General features: G+C 42.4%; 2 protein-coding genes across 5 annotated transcripts in view; both read right to left on the bottom strand.

Annotated features, from left to right (window-relative positions):
* Nucleotides 1-15965, bottom strand: part of ZPBP (zona pellucida binding protein) — a 55871-nt gene that overhangs the window by 22447 nt on the left and 17459 nt on the right. For all 4 annotated transcript variants that reach the window (XM_034416425.3, XM_034416426.3, XM_087892359.1 and 1 more), the window contains one exon: nucleotides 2833-2982. In XM_034416425.3, the coding sequence (XP_034272316.1) occupies nucleotides 2833-2982 (150 nt within the window). The remainder of the gene's footprint in view (nucleotides 1-2832; nucleotides 2983-15965) is intronic.
* Nucleotides 6701-7756, bottom strand: LOC148114141 (uncharacterized). The gene is made up of 2 exons (XM_087891571.1): nucleotides 7691-7756; nucleotides 6701-7549 (listed from the first exon to the last, which is right to left on the bottom strand). The coding sequence occupies exons 1-2, from the start codon at nucleotides 7754-7756 to the stop codon at nucleotides 6701-6703; spliced, it is 915 nt and encodes a 304-aa protein (XP_087747697.1).

Raw genomic sequence — 15965 nt, 5'->3', positions numbered from 1 at the left:
TCTAAAATGTACTTAACTATCAATGGCAGTGAAGCCAGTGTCAGCAAAGACTGAAATCATGCATGTTTTAAGGCCATGGCTTCAAGGAATGGATACTGAAACATTTGCAAAAGCAAAGAAATTACCATACTTTGATCCAAAGTTGGGAGAAAACTCTGGATCACAGGATACCTGATTTAGATTTAGATTTTATTTGATTTATATATCGCCCTACTCCCGAAGGACTCAGGGCGGTGAACAGCCACAGATAAAACACATAAATACAAAATTTAAAAACAAAGTAAAACCGAATTAAACAATTTTGGCCCAAGACAGATTTAAAACACCCCAATAATTTAAAACAGATTAAAATTTACATTTTAAAAAGGGAAAAGATTAGGCCAGGCCAGACTGATGGAATAAAAAGGTCTTAAGAGCGTGGCGGAAGATGCACAGATCCGGGATCCTCCGTATCTCTGGGGGGAGCTCATTCCAGATAGTAGGTGCCCCCTCAGAGAAGGCTCTCCCCCTTGTCAAATGGGGGCCGCCATTCGACATTGTTTGGCTGACGGCACCCGGAGGAGCCCCTCTCTATGAGTGTACCGGCTGGTGGGAGGCTATTGGTGGCAGCAGGCGGTCCCATAGGTAACCAGGTCCTAAGCCATGGAGCGCTCTAAAAGTGGTAAACAAAACCTTGAAGCGCACCCGGAAGACCACCGGGAGCCAGTGCAGCTCGCGCAGGAGAGGTGTTAAATGGGAACGCCATGTTGCTCCCATAACCACCCGCGCGGCCACACTGTGCGCCAGTTGGAGCCTCCGGGTGCTCCTCAAGGGGAGCCCCATGTAGAGAGTGTTGCAATAGTCCAGGCAGGAAGTGACGAGGGCATGAGTGACCGTGAGTAAAGAGTCCTGATCCAGAAAGGGGTGCAACTGGCGAATCAAGTGAACCTGATGAAAAATCCTCCCGGTCATGGCCGTCAAATGCTCTTCTAAAGACAGCCGTGAATCCAGGAGGACGCCCAAGTTGCGAGCCCTATCCGTGGGGGTGGGGGCCAGCGATTCGCCCCCAATAGTCACTGATGGCGCCAACTGACTATATCGGGACGTCGGAAACCATAGCCACTCGATCTTGGATGGGTTGAGCCTGGGCCTGTTTCTCCCCATCCAGATCCGTACGGCCTCCAGGCACTAGGACATCACTTCAAGGGCATTGTTGGGGTGGTCCGGGGTGGAGATGTACAGCTGAGTGTCGTCAGCGTACTGGTGGTATTTCACCCTGAAACCACGGATGATCTCACCCAGCGGCTTTACATAAATGTTGAACAAAAGGAGCGAGAGGACCGATCCTTGTGGAACCCCACATATGAGGGGCCTCAGGGTCGACCTCTGCCCCCCTGCCAACACAGACTGCAACCGGCTGGAGAGAAAGGAGGAGAACCACCGCAACACAGTGCCCCCCACCCCTAACTCTTCCAACCGGTGCAGCATGATACCATGGTCGATGGTATCAAAAGCCACTGAGAGATCTAATAGGACCAGGACAGAGGAGCAACCCCTGTCCCGAGCCCTCCAGAGATCATCAACCAAAGCGACCAATGCCGTTTCCGTGCTGTACCCAGGCCTGAAGCCCGACTGGTATGGATCCTGATACGTCGTTTCATCCAGGTGCTGGGGGAGCTGTCGCGCAACCACTCTCTCAACAACCTTCGCCACAAAGCGAAGGTTGGAGACTGGACAATAACTTGCCAACACTGCCGGGTCCAGGGAAGGCTTCTTGAGGAGAGGCCTCACCACCGCCACTTTCAAGGTGGCGGGGAAGTCACGCTCACCCAACAAAGCATTTATAATCCCCTGGAGCCAGCCTCGCGTCACCTCCTGGGAAGCCAGCACTAACCAGGAGGGACATGGGTCCAACAAAAATGTGGTCACGTTCAGTCTGCCCAGAATCCTGTCCACGTCCTCAGGAGTCACAGGATCAAACTCATCCCAGATAATATTCTCAAGACCTGCCTCAGTCACCCCTCCTGAAAATACCCAGTTGGAGTCCAGGTCTTCCTGAATCTAAGTGATTTTGTCATACAGATACTGTACAAAGTCCTCAGCTTTACCCTCCAAGGGGTCCTCCCGCGCTCCCTGGTGGAGCAGGGAGCGGGTCACACTAAACAGGGCTGCTGGGCGATTATCTGATGACGCAATAAGAGCAGCAATATAATTACATTTTGCTGCTTTTATCGCCACTAGGTAATTCTTAATATGAGATCTTACCAGTGTCCAGTTGGATTCAGAAAGGCTGGCCCTCCAACTGCTCTCTAGGCATCTTTTCCGGCGCTTCATCTCTCTTAGCTCCTCAGTAAACCAAGGAGCCAGATGAGATAGGCGCCGGGTCAGAGTCCGCAAAGGCATGACCCGATCCAGAGCTCCAGCGCCCTATCCCAGACGACCACTAGGTCTCCAGTCGAGGCGTGTGAGTTAAAATTCTGGAATTCAGTTTTACTCCAAGAAGTTAAACAGGGCCTTAAGCTGAACATTCCACTTATCCTCAATAGTTGAGCTATTATTTAGATGTTATTTTTCTATTTTCTCAGAGTTTACTACTTAATTAGAGTTCTTGCTACCTTTTTAAAGAAGAAAAGGAGGAAAAAAACTACAGGAAAATCTATATGCATATATTCTGCATATTAATATAATATTAATATTAATGCATATTACCAAGAGTAAATACCTTCTAAATTCTGATTTAGCTGGTTACAGATTAATTACAGCAACATATTTAAACATGTAGTAAATTTCATTATATAATTTTGGCAAAAAAACCTAAATATTGAAAAACAAAAAAAGAGTTATTCGTCTTACCGTAAATAACGTATTTAATTAAATAGCTTTTTTCTTCTTGTTCAGTAGTAGGCTTAAACACTAGAGAACATGTGTAAATTCCACTCATGTAAGATTTAAAATTTTGGAATAAAAGAGTTCCTGTTGGGGATATTGTCACAGATTCATTTCCTGTATTGAAAAGATAAAATAAATTTTGTTGTTTAAGGAGTTTCAAGCCATAGTAACTACATATTTTAATTATTTAGTCTTGATTCTAAAGCATATCACAATTACTTTATCCTTGTGTGCGTGTGTGTGTGTGTGTGTGTATGTGTGTGTGTGTGTGTCTTTTTCAAATTATAATACTCCCCAAAAATGTTTTTAAAAAGATCAACAGAACTAGCCTGTACTAATTAGTTCAATATAACCAGACTGGTATGAAAGACAGAATTAAAAAGGGATCTTCATAAGTTGCAGAAGTGCATAGAAATAAAATTACTTTTATTTTTTGCGTTTGTGCTCACTTATTGCCTCCATTATCGCTATATACAGGAAAGTAAAAATTTCTTCAGCGGTATATTAACATTCTCAAACACAACTCTGTCAGGTGGGAGATATTTGAACACTGAATTCTTAATATCATCCCTCACAAACATCTAAGAGAAAAGTGTCCTAAGGTAAAACTATGTTAGTTCTATAAAGCCAGCCCAAACTATTACAGGTAATCCTTAAATTATAATTACTCATTCAGAGTTCATTCAAAAGTATGACAGAACTGAAAAAGGTTTACAAATTGCAGATGCTGCAGCATCACCATGGCATGTCCCAGGTACCCATTTTGCAATTACAATGCAGCAAACTGCAGTCACATGATAACCATTTACAAACTTCCTACAAGCTTCCCAGAAGAGAAGTCAATCAAGTAGTCAGTAGGGAACAATTCGCTCTCATAAATCATTCCCAGTTTTTCTCCCAGGGCCCCCTTATAAATTCCTATACTATACTCTATAGTACCCTTTTCACAGAGCCCACCCGCTGCCATTGCTCCCCAGCACCTGCTCAGAGCGTTCTCCCATTTCCCATGTTCTTTACCTCCCACTTCTTCTCACTTAATGATCCATGCAGGCAGCGACAGGGAATGCCAGGATTTCAGTTATTAAATGTTGGCATTGTGCTTTTTGGCAGCACTAAACCTGACATGCTGTCACTAAACATGATATTGTGCTTTATGACCACACTGTTTAGTAACAACAATCCAGGTTCCAATTGCCATTGAAAACAGCATCAATTTACTTCATGATCTAAGGACCATATTGCTTTCTGAATCTCAGAAAAACAATTACAGAATCAATTACAAAAATAATGTGACACTGATCCCTGGTATCTCTCTTGGTATAACTGTTTATCAATCTAAATTAATAAAACGGCTTTCTTCCACAGATATTACTTGGTTGTCCAGCATTAATGCTAAATCCAGGAATATCTATTCTCAGATTGATGCAAGCCTATTCAGAAGTCCAGCAAATCCATAACAAACAATAATTCATTTTCTCCACAGTTTATTCTACTAGATCCAATCCTTTACAATTTGAACACCCATCCCTGAATTTGCAGGAAACAGAAATACTGCTAATGTCATTCATGTACTGGTGCTAGTGGGCTCCAAACCCCATGAACTCTCACAAAAGCCTCAAGTATATATTAAATAAGAGAAATAATATGATTTTTTTCAGAATGATGCAGAAAATTTGCTAATATTCAAGCAGTATTTACCAACACTATCTTTTGACTGTTTCACAGTCAGCACAGGCCTATAATCTACAGAATAGAACTCCAGATCCCAGGTCTACTCCTAAATCTCATTGGAACTTCCAGAAAACAGATTGGAATACTTATGCCAAGCGAACTGATGCTAATATTGGATGGATCAAGCAGTCTCTAAGAACTGGGACAGGTTTGTTGGCTTAATTAAATCTGTGGTTAAAAGGAACATTCCTAGAGGCCACCATAAAGATTACATTCCTGGATGGAGTGAGGAGATAAATCAATTGTGCAGCGAGTTTGAACAGGACAGTAATCCAGAGAAAGCAATCAAATTGCCAAAATATCTGGACAGAGCCAGAAAAGAGAAATGATCGAAGATTGTAGAAAATCTGAACTTTACCCACTCTAGTAGGAAAGCCTGGTTCCTCATCCGAAAATTGGATTCATCATCTATACCATTGAGAAAACTTTCTATCATCAGTGTGGAATCCATAGTTAACCAATTCATCTTTAGTTCAAGAACACAAGACATAAAAAATTCACTAGACGAATTAGATCTGAATTTAGATTACTGAAGCATGATCTTCCACCATGCTTTATACTCAACACGCATTTACACCAGAAGTGCAGAGGGCTGGATTCTTTACAAAAAAGTAAAGCTATAGGATTTGATGGCATGTACCAAGAATTACTGTGGACCAGCAATTAAATGCTGGCTTGCCTCCTTTTTTAATTCCATGCTATACTCAGGATGGCTATCTCCTATCTTCAAGAAGATTAAAATTATTGCAATTTTGAAATCACAGAAGGACCCAAAAGTTCCCCAAAGTTACAGGCCAATTGCTCTTCTCTTCTCTACAAACATTTAGAAAGACTTGTGTTAAACAGAACAACCTTGTAATCCAAGTTGAACAAGCTGGATTTTGTCCCAAACAAGACTGTAGCGATCAAGTCTTTGCATTAACTTTCTATCTGGAGAATGGATTCCAAAGGAAAATGAAAAATTTCTCTATTTTTCTTGACCTCTTGGCAACCTATGATGATGATGATAAGACTTCTCTTCAAATTAATAAAGGTTGTACCTTGTTGTAAACACCATTGCCTGGACTGACAGCATGTTGAGTAACAGTTTATTTCAAGTTTTCACAGAATTCAATAGAAGCAGATTTCATAAACTGGATTTCCAGAAGGATCAGTGCTATCCTCTGTTCTTTTTACATTCATAATCTGCCTGAAACTATTTCACGGAAATATCAACCTCACAGTTCAACGAACCAACTTCAGTGATGCAGAAGACATTCTTTCTCAACATCTCCAAAACCTGGATGACTACTTTAAAAAATGGTGCCTCCAACCAAGCCTAACAAAAACAAAAGGAACATTGGAACTTACCTGAATGTTTGTTCTCTGTGCGCTGCAGGAGAGTCCAAGCTCTGGGATTTCCTCAGGCTGGTTGGCCAGTGACTGGGTTGAATTTGCATAGCCACGCCTCTTCCTCCCATGATCCTTCAGTGTTTTGACGAAGAGGTCTGGAGATGACGTAGCCCCAATGATGGATAAGGACCCCAAGGTTGGGGGAGACTAAAGGAGACTACTAGGGAGGGGTTGGACTCTCCTGCAGTGCACAGAGAACGAACATTCAGATAAGTTCCAATGTTCCTTCTCCTGTGCGCTGCTTGGAGAGTCCAAGCTCTGGGATATACCCAAGCTAAATATCCCTAGGGTGGGAGTCCAAGCAGTCCAGGGACCTTTCATCGGGTAGAACCTGCTGAAGGACTCTTCTCCCGAAGGAAGCTTCGGCGGAGGCAAACGTGTCCAGTTTGTAGTTCCAGATGAAAGTGGTAGGGGAGACCCAAGTGGCCGACCTGCAAATTTCTAGAATGGAAGCCCGTGTGGCCCAAGCTGCCATGGTAGCAGCGCTGCGGGTGGAATGTGCTGTAATGTGCCTTGGAAGTGGTCTATCTTGGTGCTCGTAGGCCATTGCGATGCAAGCCTTGAGCCACCTTGCAATTGTGGATGGAGTTACTTTCTTTCCCAAGGAACTGGGCTGAAATGATACAAAAAGAGATTCAGTTTTTCTGAAAGATGCGGTTCTGTCAATGTACTTGCGAAGTGCCCGACAGACATCTAGAGTGTGCCAACGTCATTCCCTGGAATGTGTAGGATTGGGGCAAAAGTTCGGTAGAACGACCTCCTGTGCCCTGTGAAACCATGAATTGATTTTGGGCACGAAGGTTGGATTCAGTCGGAGAATTACTCTGTCGGGGTAGAAAATACATAAGTCCTTGCGCACCGATAGAGCAGCCATCTCGGAGATCCTTCTCGCTGATGTAATTGCTATTAGAAATGAGACTTTGAAGGTAAGAATCTTGAGACTGGCGGACCCCAAAGGCTCGAATGGAGGGGATGTGAGCGCTTGTAGAACAAGATGCAGCTCCCAGGAGGGATATCTATGTATGGTAGGAGGTCGTAAATTGGAGGCGCCTTTCAGGAAACTCCTCACCTTTGGATGTTGAGAGAGGGTGGTGGAGCCCTCAGAATGCACTATGGTTGCCAAAGCAGCCACCTGCCTGCGGAGTGTGTTGGTAGAAAGCCCCTGCTTAAAGCCTGAATGGAGGAAGCTCAGAATATCTGGAATAGAAGCTAGGGTAGGCATTATGTGCGAACTGCAGCACCAACGAGAAAATGCTGACCACGTGGCTTCGTATACCCTGGTAGTAGATGGGCGGCGAGAAGCCTGGATGATGGAAATGACTTCACTTGAGAATCTGGAACCTTTCAGGATTTCCCTCTCAAATGCCAGACGGCTAGTTGAAGCCATTGTGGCTCGGGATGAAGGATGGCCCCCTGGCTGAGGGAAATCCTGTCTGGCAGAATCCGCCAAGGGCGTGATACCGACAGTGCCACTAGGTCTGCAAACCACGGCCTCCTGAGCCAGTGTGGTGCCACCAGGAGAATCTCCGCCTCCTCGTCCAGAAGTTTCTGGATGACCCTCGGAAGGAGTGGGATTGGAGGAAAAGCATAGAGGAGCCCTTGAGGCCAGGGCGCTCTGAGGGCATCAGTTGCTTCGGCTCCTGGTGTCAGAAAACGGGAAAAGAATCGTGGTAATTGATTGTTCCTGGGAGTGGCGAACAGGTCCACGCATGGTGGGCCGAATCTGGTTGTCAGTTGGTGGAAAAGGTCTGGGTGGAGACGCCATTCTGATTGGTCAATGGTTGATCTGTTCAGCCAGTCTGCTTGTTCGTTGTTCGCTCCTGAGATATGCTCCGCCTGAAGGGAAAGGAGATGAGATTCCGCCCAGGGGCCCAGACTCGCCGCTTCGGACATCAGAACCTTGGATCGGGAGCCCCCTTGTCTGTTCACGTGTGCCTTGGCGGTGATGTTGTCGGTCAACAGCAACACATGATGGTTCCTTAGCGATTGGTGTAAGTGGCGCAGAGCTAGATGGGCAGCTCTCAACTCCAGCCAGTTGATGTCGTGTAACAGATCTTGTGGAGACCATCTGCCCTAGTCCATCTGGGAGTCCAAGTGAGCTCCCCAACCGAATAGGCTGGCATCTGAGGTCAGCATTAATCGAGGAGGATCCTTGAAGATACAGCCTTTCTCTAGGGAAGGCGACATCCACCAGTCCAATGATCGTAGGACGTTGCATGGCACTCGTACCCTGGTCGTGGAATGGCTGTTGTCTGCTCGTTGGCTCGGTAATAGAAACCATTGCAAGGGTCCGAGAATGTAGCCTTGCCCAAGGGACTATGGCAAGACAGGAAATCATCTTTCCTAACAGCTGGGACAATACTGCTAGAGACACTGATCGGGATAACCTGACCTGCTGTATCCTGGCTCGTAAGCTGGCGTGACGTTCTGATGATAGGAATACCTGACAGCTGAATGAATCTATGTGTGCCCCTAAGTGTAGAATACTGTGAGAGGGAGTCAACTGGCTCTTTTCCAGATTTACTGAAAACCCATGGATCTGAAGTGTGTGTATCGTCTCTGAGAGATCGTGCCTTGCCTGTCTGAGGGATGACGATCGGATCAAAATATCGTCTAGGTAACATTGGAGCCTGATGGGGCGGATTCGAAGATGGGCCGCCACAACATCCAGGAGCTTGGTAAAGGTTCTGGGAGCAGAGGAGAGACCGAAGGAGAGGGATCTGTATTGAAAGTGTTGTCCTGCGTAGCAGAATCTGAGATATTTCCTGTGTGAGATCCAAATTGGTATATGCAAGTAGGCTTCTTTGAGATCTATGGATGTGAGCAGATCCCCTTGTCTGATGCAATTTAGTATGGTGGTTAGGGATTGCATCTTGAAGCACTTGTATTTTATGTGCATATTGAGTCTTTTGAGATCTAAGATTCCCCTGTTGCCCCAGGATTTTTTCTGGACCAGAAAGAGAATTGAAGCCGAGACCCCGCTGTTGTACAGGTACCGGTTCTATGGCCTGTATGGAGAGCAGGTGGTGGATCTCAGCCTCCATCAGAGACCTCTTGGTGGTGTCTCTGGGTAGAGTGCAGGAGATGAATCTCCTTGGTGGGATGGAAGAGAATTCTAGGGTGAGACCGAGCCTGACTGTTTGCAGAGCCCAGGCATCGGTTGTGGTTAGTTCCCATTGGGCAGCGAACAACAAGAGACGGCTGAGAACCCCCGACTGAGAGTCACTTGAATCTGCGGTAGGGTCTACCGCTATCTCCTCGAAAGGGTCTCTGTGACTGAGACTGTCGGGGCCTGACCCTGAACAAGGCTCTATCCTGGGAACGATTGGTGGGGGAAAGGTAGGTCCTCTGGGAGGAGGAGGAGGAGGAGGGGGCGGAGTAACCGCCCTCAGGCCCACGAAAGGACTGCCTGTGATAAAAGGGGGAGTATCTCCTGTCAGCCCTTCTATGTGAAAGCGGAAGCACCTTCCGTTTGTCCTTGGTCTCCACTAAAATGGGGTCTAGCACCTGGCCGAAAAGGTTGCCGTCTTGGAAGGTAGCTGACCCCAGCTTCCATTTGGATTTCATATCGGCTTGCCAATGGCGAAGCCATAGCACACATTTGGATGTAACATTAGATGCCAACGCCCTGGAAGCAAATTTGGCAGCGTTAAGGGTAGCATCTGCAGAATATTCTGCAGCCGCTACCAATTTGTTGATGTCCTGATGTAATCTGACATCCCCTGGTGGTGCACGTGCTTGCATCTGGTGTAGCCACAGAAGAGATGTTCTATTAAAAAAGGATGCTGCTGTGGCTGATCTAATTGCCCAGGCAGCTGCTTGATGTGTTTTACAAAGTGACATCTCTGCTTTCCTATCCTCGGTTTTTAACCCCTCAGCTGAGTCTGATGGAAGAATATTTGAAGAGGCCAGATTGGCAAAGGGAGCATCTATAGCCGGTACTTTAAGCATATCCTCCACTTCTTGCTCTACGGTATATATCTTCTTGTCCAATCCATTGGGATTGGACAAGGACCCAGGTTGGTTCCATTGCTTTCGAATAATATCTAGAAACAATTTTGGGGAAGGAACAACCTCTTGAGTAGTTACTGGTTCAGTGAAAAGACGGGTGCTGGGGTCCTGCTCAATAAAGCGCCCCGATGCCCCAGATGCCACCCCTAAGTTTGCAGTAAGTTTTGGCCTTGTATAGTAAGGTTTTAAACATGCTGGGATTAAAAAGACCAGTGAATGCCGGTTTGTCAGGTGATCTACCTTCATCTTCAGATAGCTCAAACTCTGCAAGGTCTTCCTCCTCGCCAGTGTAGGAAACCTCACTGCCCTGATACTCATGTGGTGAATGAAGAGCATGAGAATAAGATCTGTCAGGCTGACCATGAGGCATATTGGGTGTAGTCCCGCTGGAAGTGGGAGCAGGTATGCCCCTCCTTAGAAGGGCTGAATCAATGCCCTGTGCAATGGTCTGGCCAGGATGTGGCAAAGTTCCTGAGAAAGGACAGGGTTCTGGCTCTCCTCAGGGCGGAGCCCTGCCACTGTAGGAGTGAATGTGGTGAGGGAGCTGCCTTTCTGAGGGCTGAAATGGCCACCTGGTCTGATGTGTCTTGACTAGATAAGGGAATGGCATTCTCAGCACAATCAATAATTTCTTCTGGGGAATCCTGAATTGGGTCTGGAGACCAGTTTAATTTATCCTCAGGTTGTGCAGAAGAAGAGCTGCCCTGATCCAGAGAAATATTGGCCTCAGGCTGGCTTGGGAGGGGCCTTGAGCTTGTAGAGGTTTCTGCCTGCTTTTTGGCTTTAGCAAATTGCCTTTCTAGGGCTTTTTGCCTAAATTCTGCATCTTTATCAGCAGCTATGGAAGTGGAAGCCTTGGATCTAGTGGAATGCCCAACAAGTGCATTGATTGCCTTACTTTGATCAGAAGACATCATTTTCCTGGAAGATGAGGCTGCAGTATCTTTAATGTGAGCTGAACTGCGATCCACTATCTTGAATGAATAAGCAGATTTTAATTACAAGGGCACTTGAATAGCAACTGATTCAATATTACTTCTCTGTCTCCAATTTTAGTAATAAAAGTGCCAAACCGACACTACAGTTTGCAAGCGCAATTACAACTGCTGTAATTTTAGGCTTGAGGCAGCTCCAATAGCCCCCTGCGCAATTACAATGAGTCAGCAGCAAACAAAATGGCGCAGAACAGACACAACAGTCCCCAAGCCCAACCACCAATTACAAGCGCCAAACCAGCAATGTGGTTTATGAGCGCTGGAGCCGCTCGCCCAACTCACGCTTTTCCTTTAAGAGCCAAAAAGATCCTCCGGTGCTGCTTTCTGCTGATTCCTGTTGCTAACTCCTCAAAGGGCTGATTTAGTTAAAGCAGAGCTGCTGCACTTGCAATTGCAGCAATTAAGAGCTCCGGAGCTATCCTGCTCCACGGAGTAGCCTCTGGCTGTCGCGCGGTGTTTGGAATAGTTTTTTGATTAAGTTCAAGTCAATTAGAGAGGAAGAGGGTAATAACTGTAGCTATTAGAATAATTTTTGTAAAATTTAAGTCACTGGCCAACCAGCCTGAGGAAATCCCAGAGCTTGGACTCTCCAAGCAGCGCACAGGAGAAGTAGCCATACTCCACCTTAGCAATAGCTATACAAATTACAGTATTTTATAATATAACAATTCCCTGAAATACCCTGAAGTACGGGGGTAACACTGGAGAGATCACTAACCTTCCAGCAACACCTGGAAAAAACAGTTGCAAAACTGAAAAGTCACAATTATTTACTGAACAGACTGGCAGGAACATCTGATGCTAACCTTCTAAGCTCCTTGGCTTTGATTTATTACATAGTTGAATTGTGTCAGCATGTACAGTAATAGCACCCACACCGAAATGTTTGATGTCCAACTCTGCTAGACAATGCGTATCCTCTCTGGTATATTGCATCCCATTCCTATGTACTAGTTACTTGTACTTAGCAATATCATATCACTCAACATTAGACATCAACAAGCTCTCATTTGGCTATGGTCAAGGATGCTGAACAAGGTCCTCCCTATTCTCTAGGACAATGCACAGCCCATCACAACATTGAAACCCAAGAGGCAAGCTTGGAAACAGCTATTGACTTAATATCTATCCAGTTTAACCCAGAGAATGCCTGGATATGGAATTGTCCAAGATACTTTCTTGTGGCCCGATCATTAATGATCTCTCTACTAAACCACCTGGTTTTGACCGGTCTTTGTCTGGTCAAATTTGAACAAAATTAGATGTGATACTGGAAGAAGTGCCTTAGCCTTGTAGCAGCGGAGATGAAAAGATTTCCCTTGTTCCAATTATGGTGCTGATATGTTAAACCAGGGTGGATAAAAATTGATTTTTTTAAAAAAAACTTTTTAAAAAAGATCAGATTTTTAAATTTTAAATTGGATTTTTTTTATTTTTATCAAATTTATTTTAATAAAATGCCTTTGGAGTAAAAATTTCTATTTAAGATACATTAATAATTTAGTTTATTCAGCATGAAATGGAGCTTAGTTATGTAGCATGAAGCTATATATTCTGCAATATTGGGACTGTCAGTGAGTCAACAGCAGGTCAGAGGAGGAGCCGCTGCAGGACAGAGATGACAGTTGCTCTTTAAAAATTATGATTTAAATAGAATTGATTTAAATAAAGCCTTTTGACTAGTGATTTAAACTGTGATTTAAATCATGATTTAAATCAAATCCATCCTATTAAACATATTGCTCACAATGTGAATTCTCTGGTTTTCTGTGTGAAGCAACACCAGAGGCAATTGCCTAGATAGCTGAACTGGACATCCAGTTATGAGGCAACTGTCACACCCTCAAAGAAGTTTTACTTATAATTACATGGACCATGTATATATGTTTACTTCTCTTCTGTCATGTTCTCATCATATGCTAAATAACAATAATTGTTTCATTGTAGTAAGAGCAAAGTAGCACTTCCAATTTTCAGCACGAAGTCTCCAAAAGGTTATTGCTCTTAGCAATAATTATTGAGAAATCTAGAATATCAGCAAGTTGTATTCTCCATTTCTCTCCCACTACATTCTTCTTTAGGGAACCAAAGTACTTCTATACCAATCTATATATGAATTGAATCTAGACTGGAAAAAATCCAACTAAATTGTTTCTCCTAGGAGTTTCAGGATCAGCAATATTATTGCTTGCTCCACTGATACGATTAAATATGGAATATTGGTTTTAATATCCCATGGGTCAGAAGACTGAAGATAAGCAGTGAAATGTTTCAAACCAAAAAAGAAGTCCAGTTGCCATGATTCAATTTTCAGGATCCTATTCAATGTTAAAATTAAATAACAAGATATTTCAGTAACATCAGATTTCTATAAATGAAGTACAAGTTTTATTTACTCAAAATTCTCAACAATATTTTTATGAGGATAGTGTGGTCAGGGTTTTAGAATCGTAGGTGATTATATATCTGACAGCAGATATTATAACATCCTAACTCCAATTCTATAAGCAACTCAAATTTTGAACAAAGCATATTTATCTTTAAAGACTAGATTTTTACACCGAAGACCTAATTTTATTTTAAACTAGTTAAAGAATACTGATGAAGAAAAAAGATTAGTTAAAATATTATACAATGATTATTCTTCAATCCAGTAAAATACATTTACTTAAATGAAAAAGTCTAGGAAAATAAAGCATTCTAAAATATTTCTCTCTCTCTAAATAACACTGCAGTACTTGCCTGACTGACATCCAAAAACCAAATTTGCCAATAACAATGCTACAATTCATTCTGGGACAATAAAATCAAGCTGTTTGCCTTGTCTTGCTACACTAAAAAATTCAATTAAACAGTATGGTACTATTCATTCACCTCAGCAACACATTTATATTAACTTATTTTCACATAAGCTACCTTTACGGTGAGAAACATATCCAATAAATATTGCCCAGTTTCCTCTTTTACGGCCATTTGTTCTTTGCTCTGAATAATCACAACCAAGAGATATAATTAAAAACAAGTCCTATTTCAGCTGAACATTTCAATGTGTGTAAATGTGTAAGCAAAAGAAGAAATGGAGGAATGAAAAGGGTTTATTTTATTTTAAATATTTAAATGCATGTTTATAATGAAATTATATTTAAAGTTATTTCCAACATCAACAAAATAATAAATAAACTACAGGAAAGTCAATTGAAGTTATAAAACTAGTGGAAGCAGCAATAAAACAGTAGCCATCACTGATTACTTTAAAGGTGGTACAATCTAAAATGTCAGCTAAATTATAAAATTAGTGTTGACAGCCAAACTTCCCATGTCACTCACTACCTACCAGTAATTTTTTAATGCAAGGGCACACAGAAATAAAGCTTTACATAGAGAAAAATATTTAATTCTAGGTTACTTCATTAAAAAGAAACTAGCATAAAAGAACAGCCATTTTTTTATATATATACTTGAAAGTGAGCTCTTTGGACAGTACCAGAACAATGGAAATTTTTTAAAAATGCTTTCAATTAACTGTTTGCTTCTACTTCATAAAATTCTTTTCACTTCACAGACTAGTGATGCTTGGACATTTTGAATAATGAATTCAATAAATTAGAACCTCAATAGGGTACTTCCTCTGATACTTTTTAACCTATTTATACTAGTTCATCCAATATTACAATAATTATCCATTGCCATGTATTTAGAGAGCCAGGAGTTCTGCAGAGAGCCAGAAGCTTACATCAACCCAATGTCTGATTTTTTCTTTTTTAAAAAATAATCTTTATTTACATTTCATTTAAAAAGAAAGAACAAACAACATAAAATGACAAACATGACAATACAACAATATACGTACTTCCATATCGTACCATAGTACATAAATATTCAGTACTATGAAATTATATTCATATAACTAAATTATATTCCAGAGAAGGCAGAACATCTTATATCTCTTAATGCATCACTTAGGTCTATCCGACCACACTTATCTTATATAGTATAAATATCTCTTCAAATACCAATCCTCAACTAAAGTGTGTTATAGATTCCTCTTTTCTAACCATTTATAAAATTTGTCCCAAGCTAAACCTACTTGTGTTTGCTCTCTATCCTGTAATTTTTTAGTTAGCGTATCTGCTTCCGCACATTCCAATTTTTTTTTTTATAATAGCCTCCTCTGTTGGGATATCTTGGTTCTTCCAAAATTGTGCGTATGTCAGTCTCGCCGCTGTAATGATATGTAATGCCAAATACCATAAATCTTTTTTTATATTTTCCGGTTTGGGGCCGAGCAGGCATGTCTCTGGTCGCCAGTCAATTTTTAACACTAATATCTCATTGAGCCATTTTTTAATTTTCCCCCAAAATATCACTGCCTTCGGGCATGACCACCATTGGTGATAGTAAGTGCCACATTCCCCTCCACATTTCCAGCAATCCGCCGACTGCCCTGGGAACATTTTAGCTAGTCTATTGGGAGGCAAGTGCCACCTATATATCATTTTATAGATATTTTCTTTATAGGCCGTGGATACTACTAGTCTCATATTATCCCACCAGATCTCTTGCCATTTATCTAGGTGTATTGGGTACCCAAAATTCTTCCCCCAAGTGATCATAGAGTCTTTGACTATTTCCTCTCCTATCTCTAATTTCATAAGCAATTTATAAGATTTTGAAATCATACCCTTTTCTTGACCCATCAAAATTTTATCTAATTCTTGTAATTCTCCATCAATCCCTTTTCCATCCCTATCTTTTTGATATTTAGACTGGATCTGCAGATAACTCCACCAATCCATTTGCACTCCTTGGGCGATTAATTCCTGTTTAGATTTTAATCTTCCTTGTACGTTCAGTAAGTCTTTATATGTTAATTTTTTAGCCACATTATATAAATTAGGATATGTCACTGCTTCTAGAGGTGCTAGCCAGCAGGGCGTTTTGATATAATACTTTTTACTGACTTTTTCC

This window comes from Pantherophis guttatus, chromosome 4, assembly GCF_059756535.1.
Source record: "Pantherophis guttatus breed Tessera chromosome 4, ASM5975653v1, whole genome shotgun sequence".
Taxonomy (NCBI): domain Eukaryota; kingdom Metazoa; phylum Chordata; class Lepidosauria; order Squamata; family Colubridae; genus Pantherophis; species Pantherophis guttatus.
This window is presented reverse-complemented; position numbering and strand designations above follow the sequence as displayed.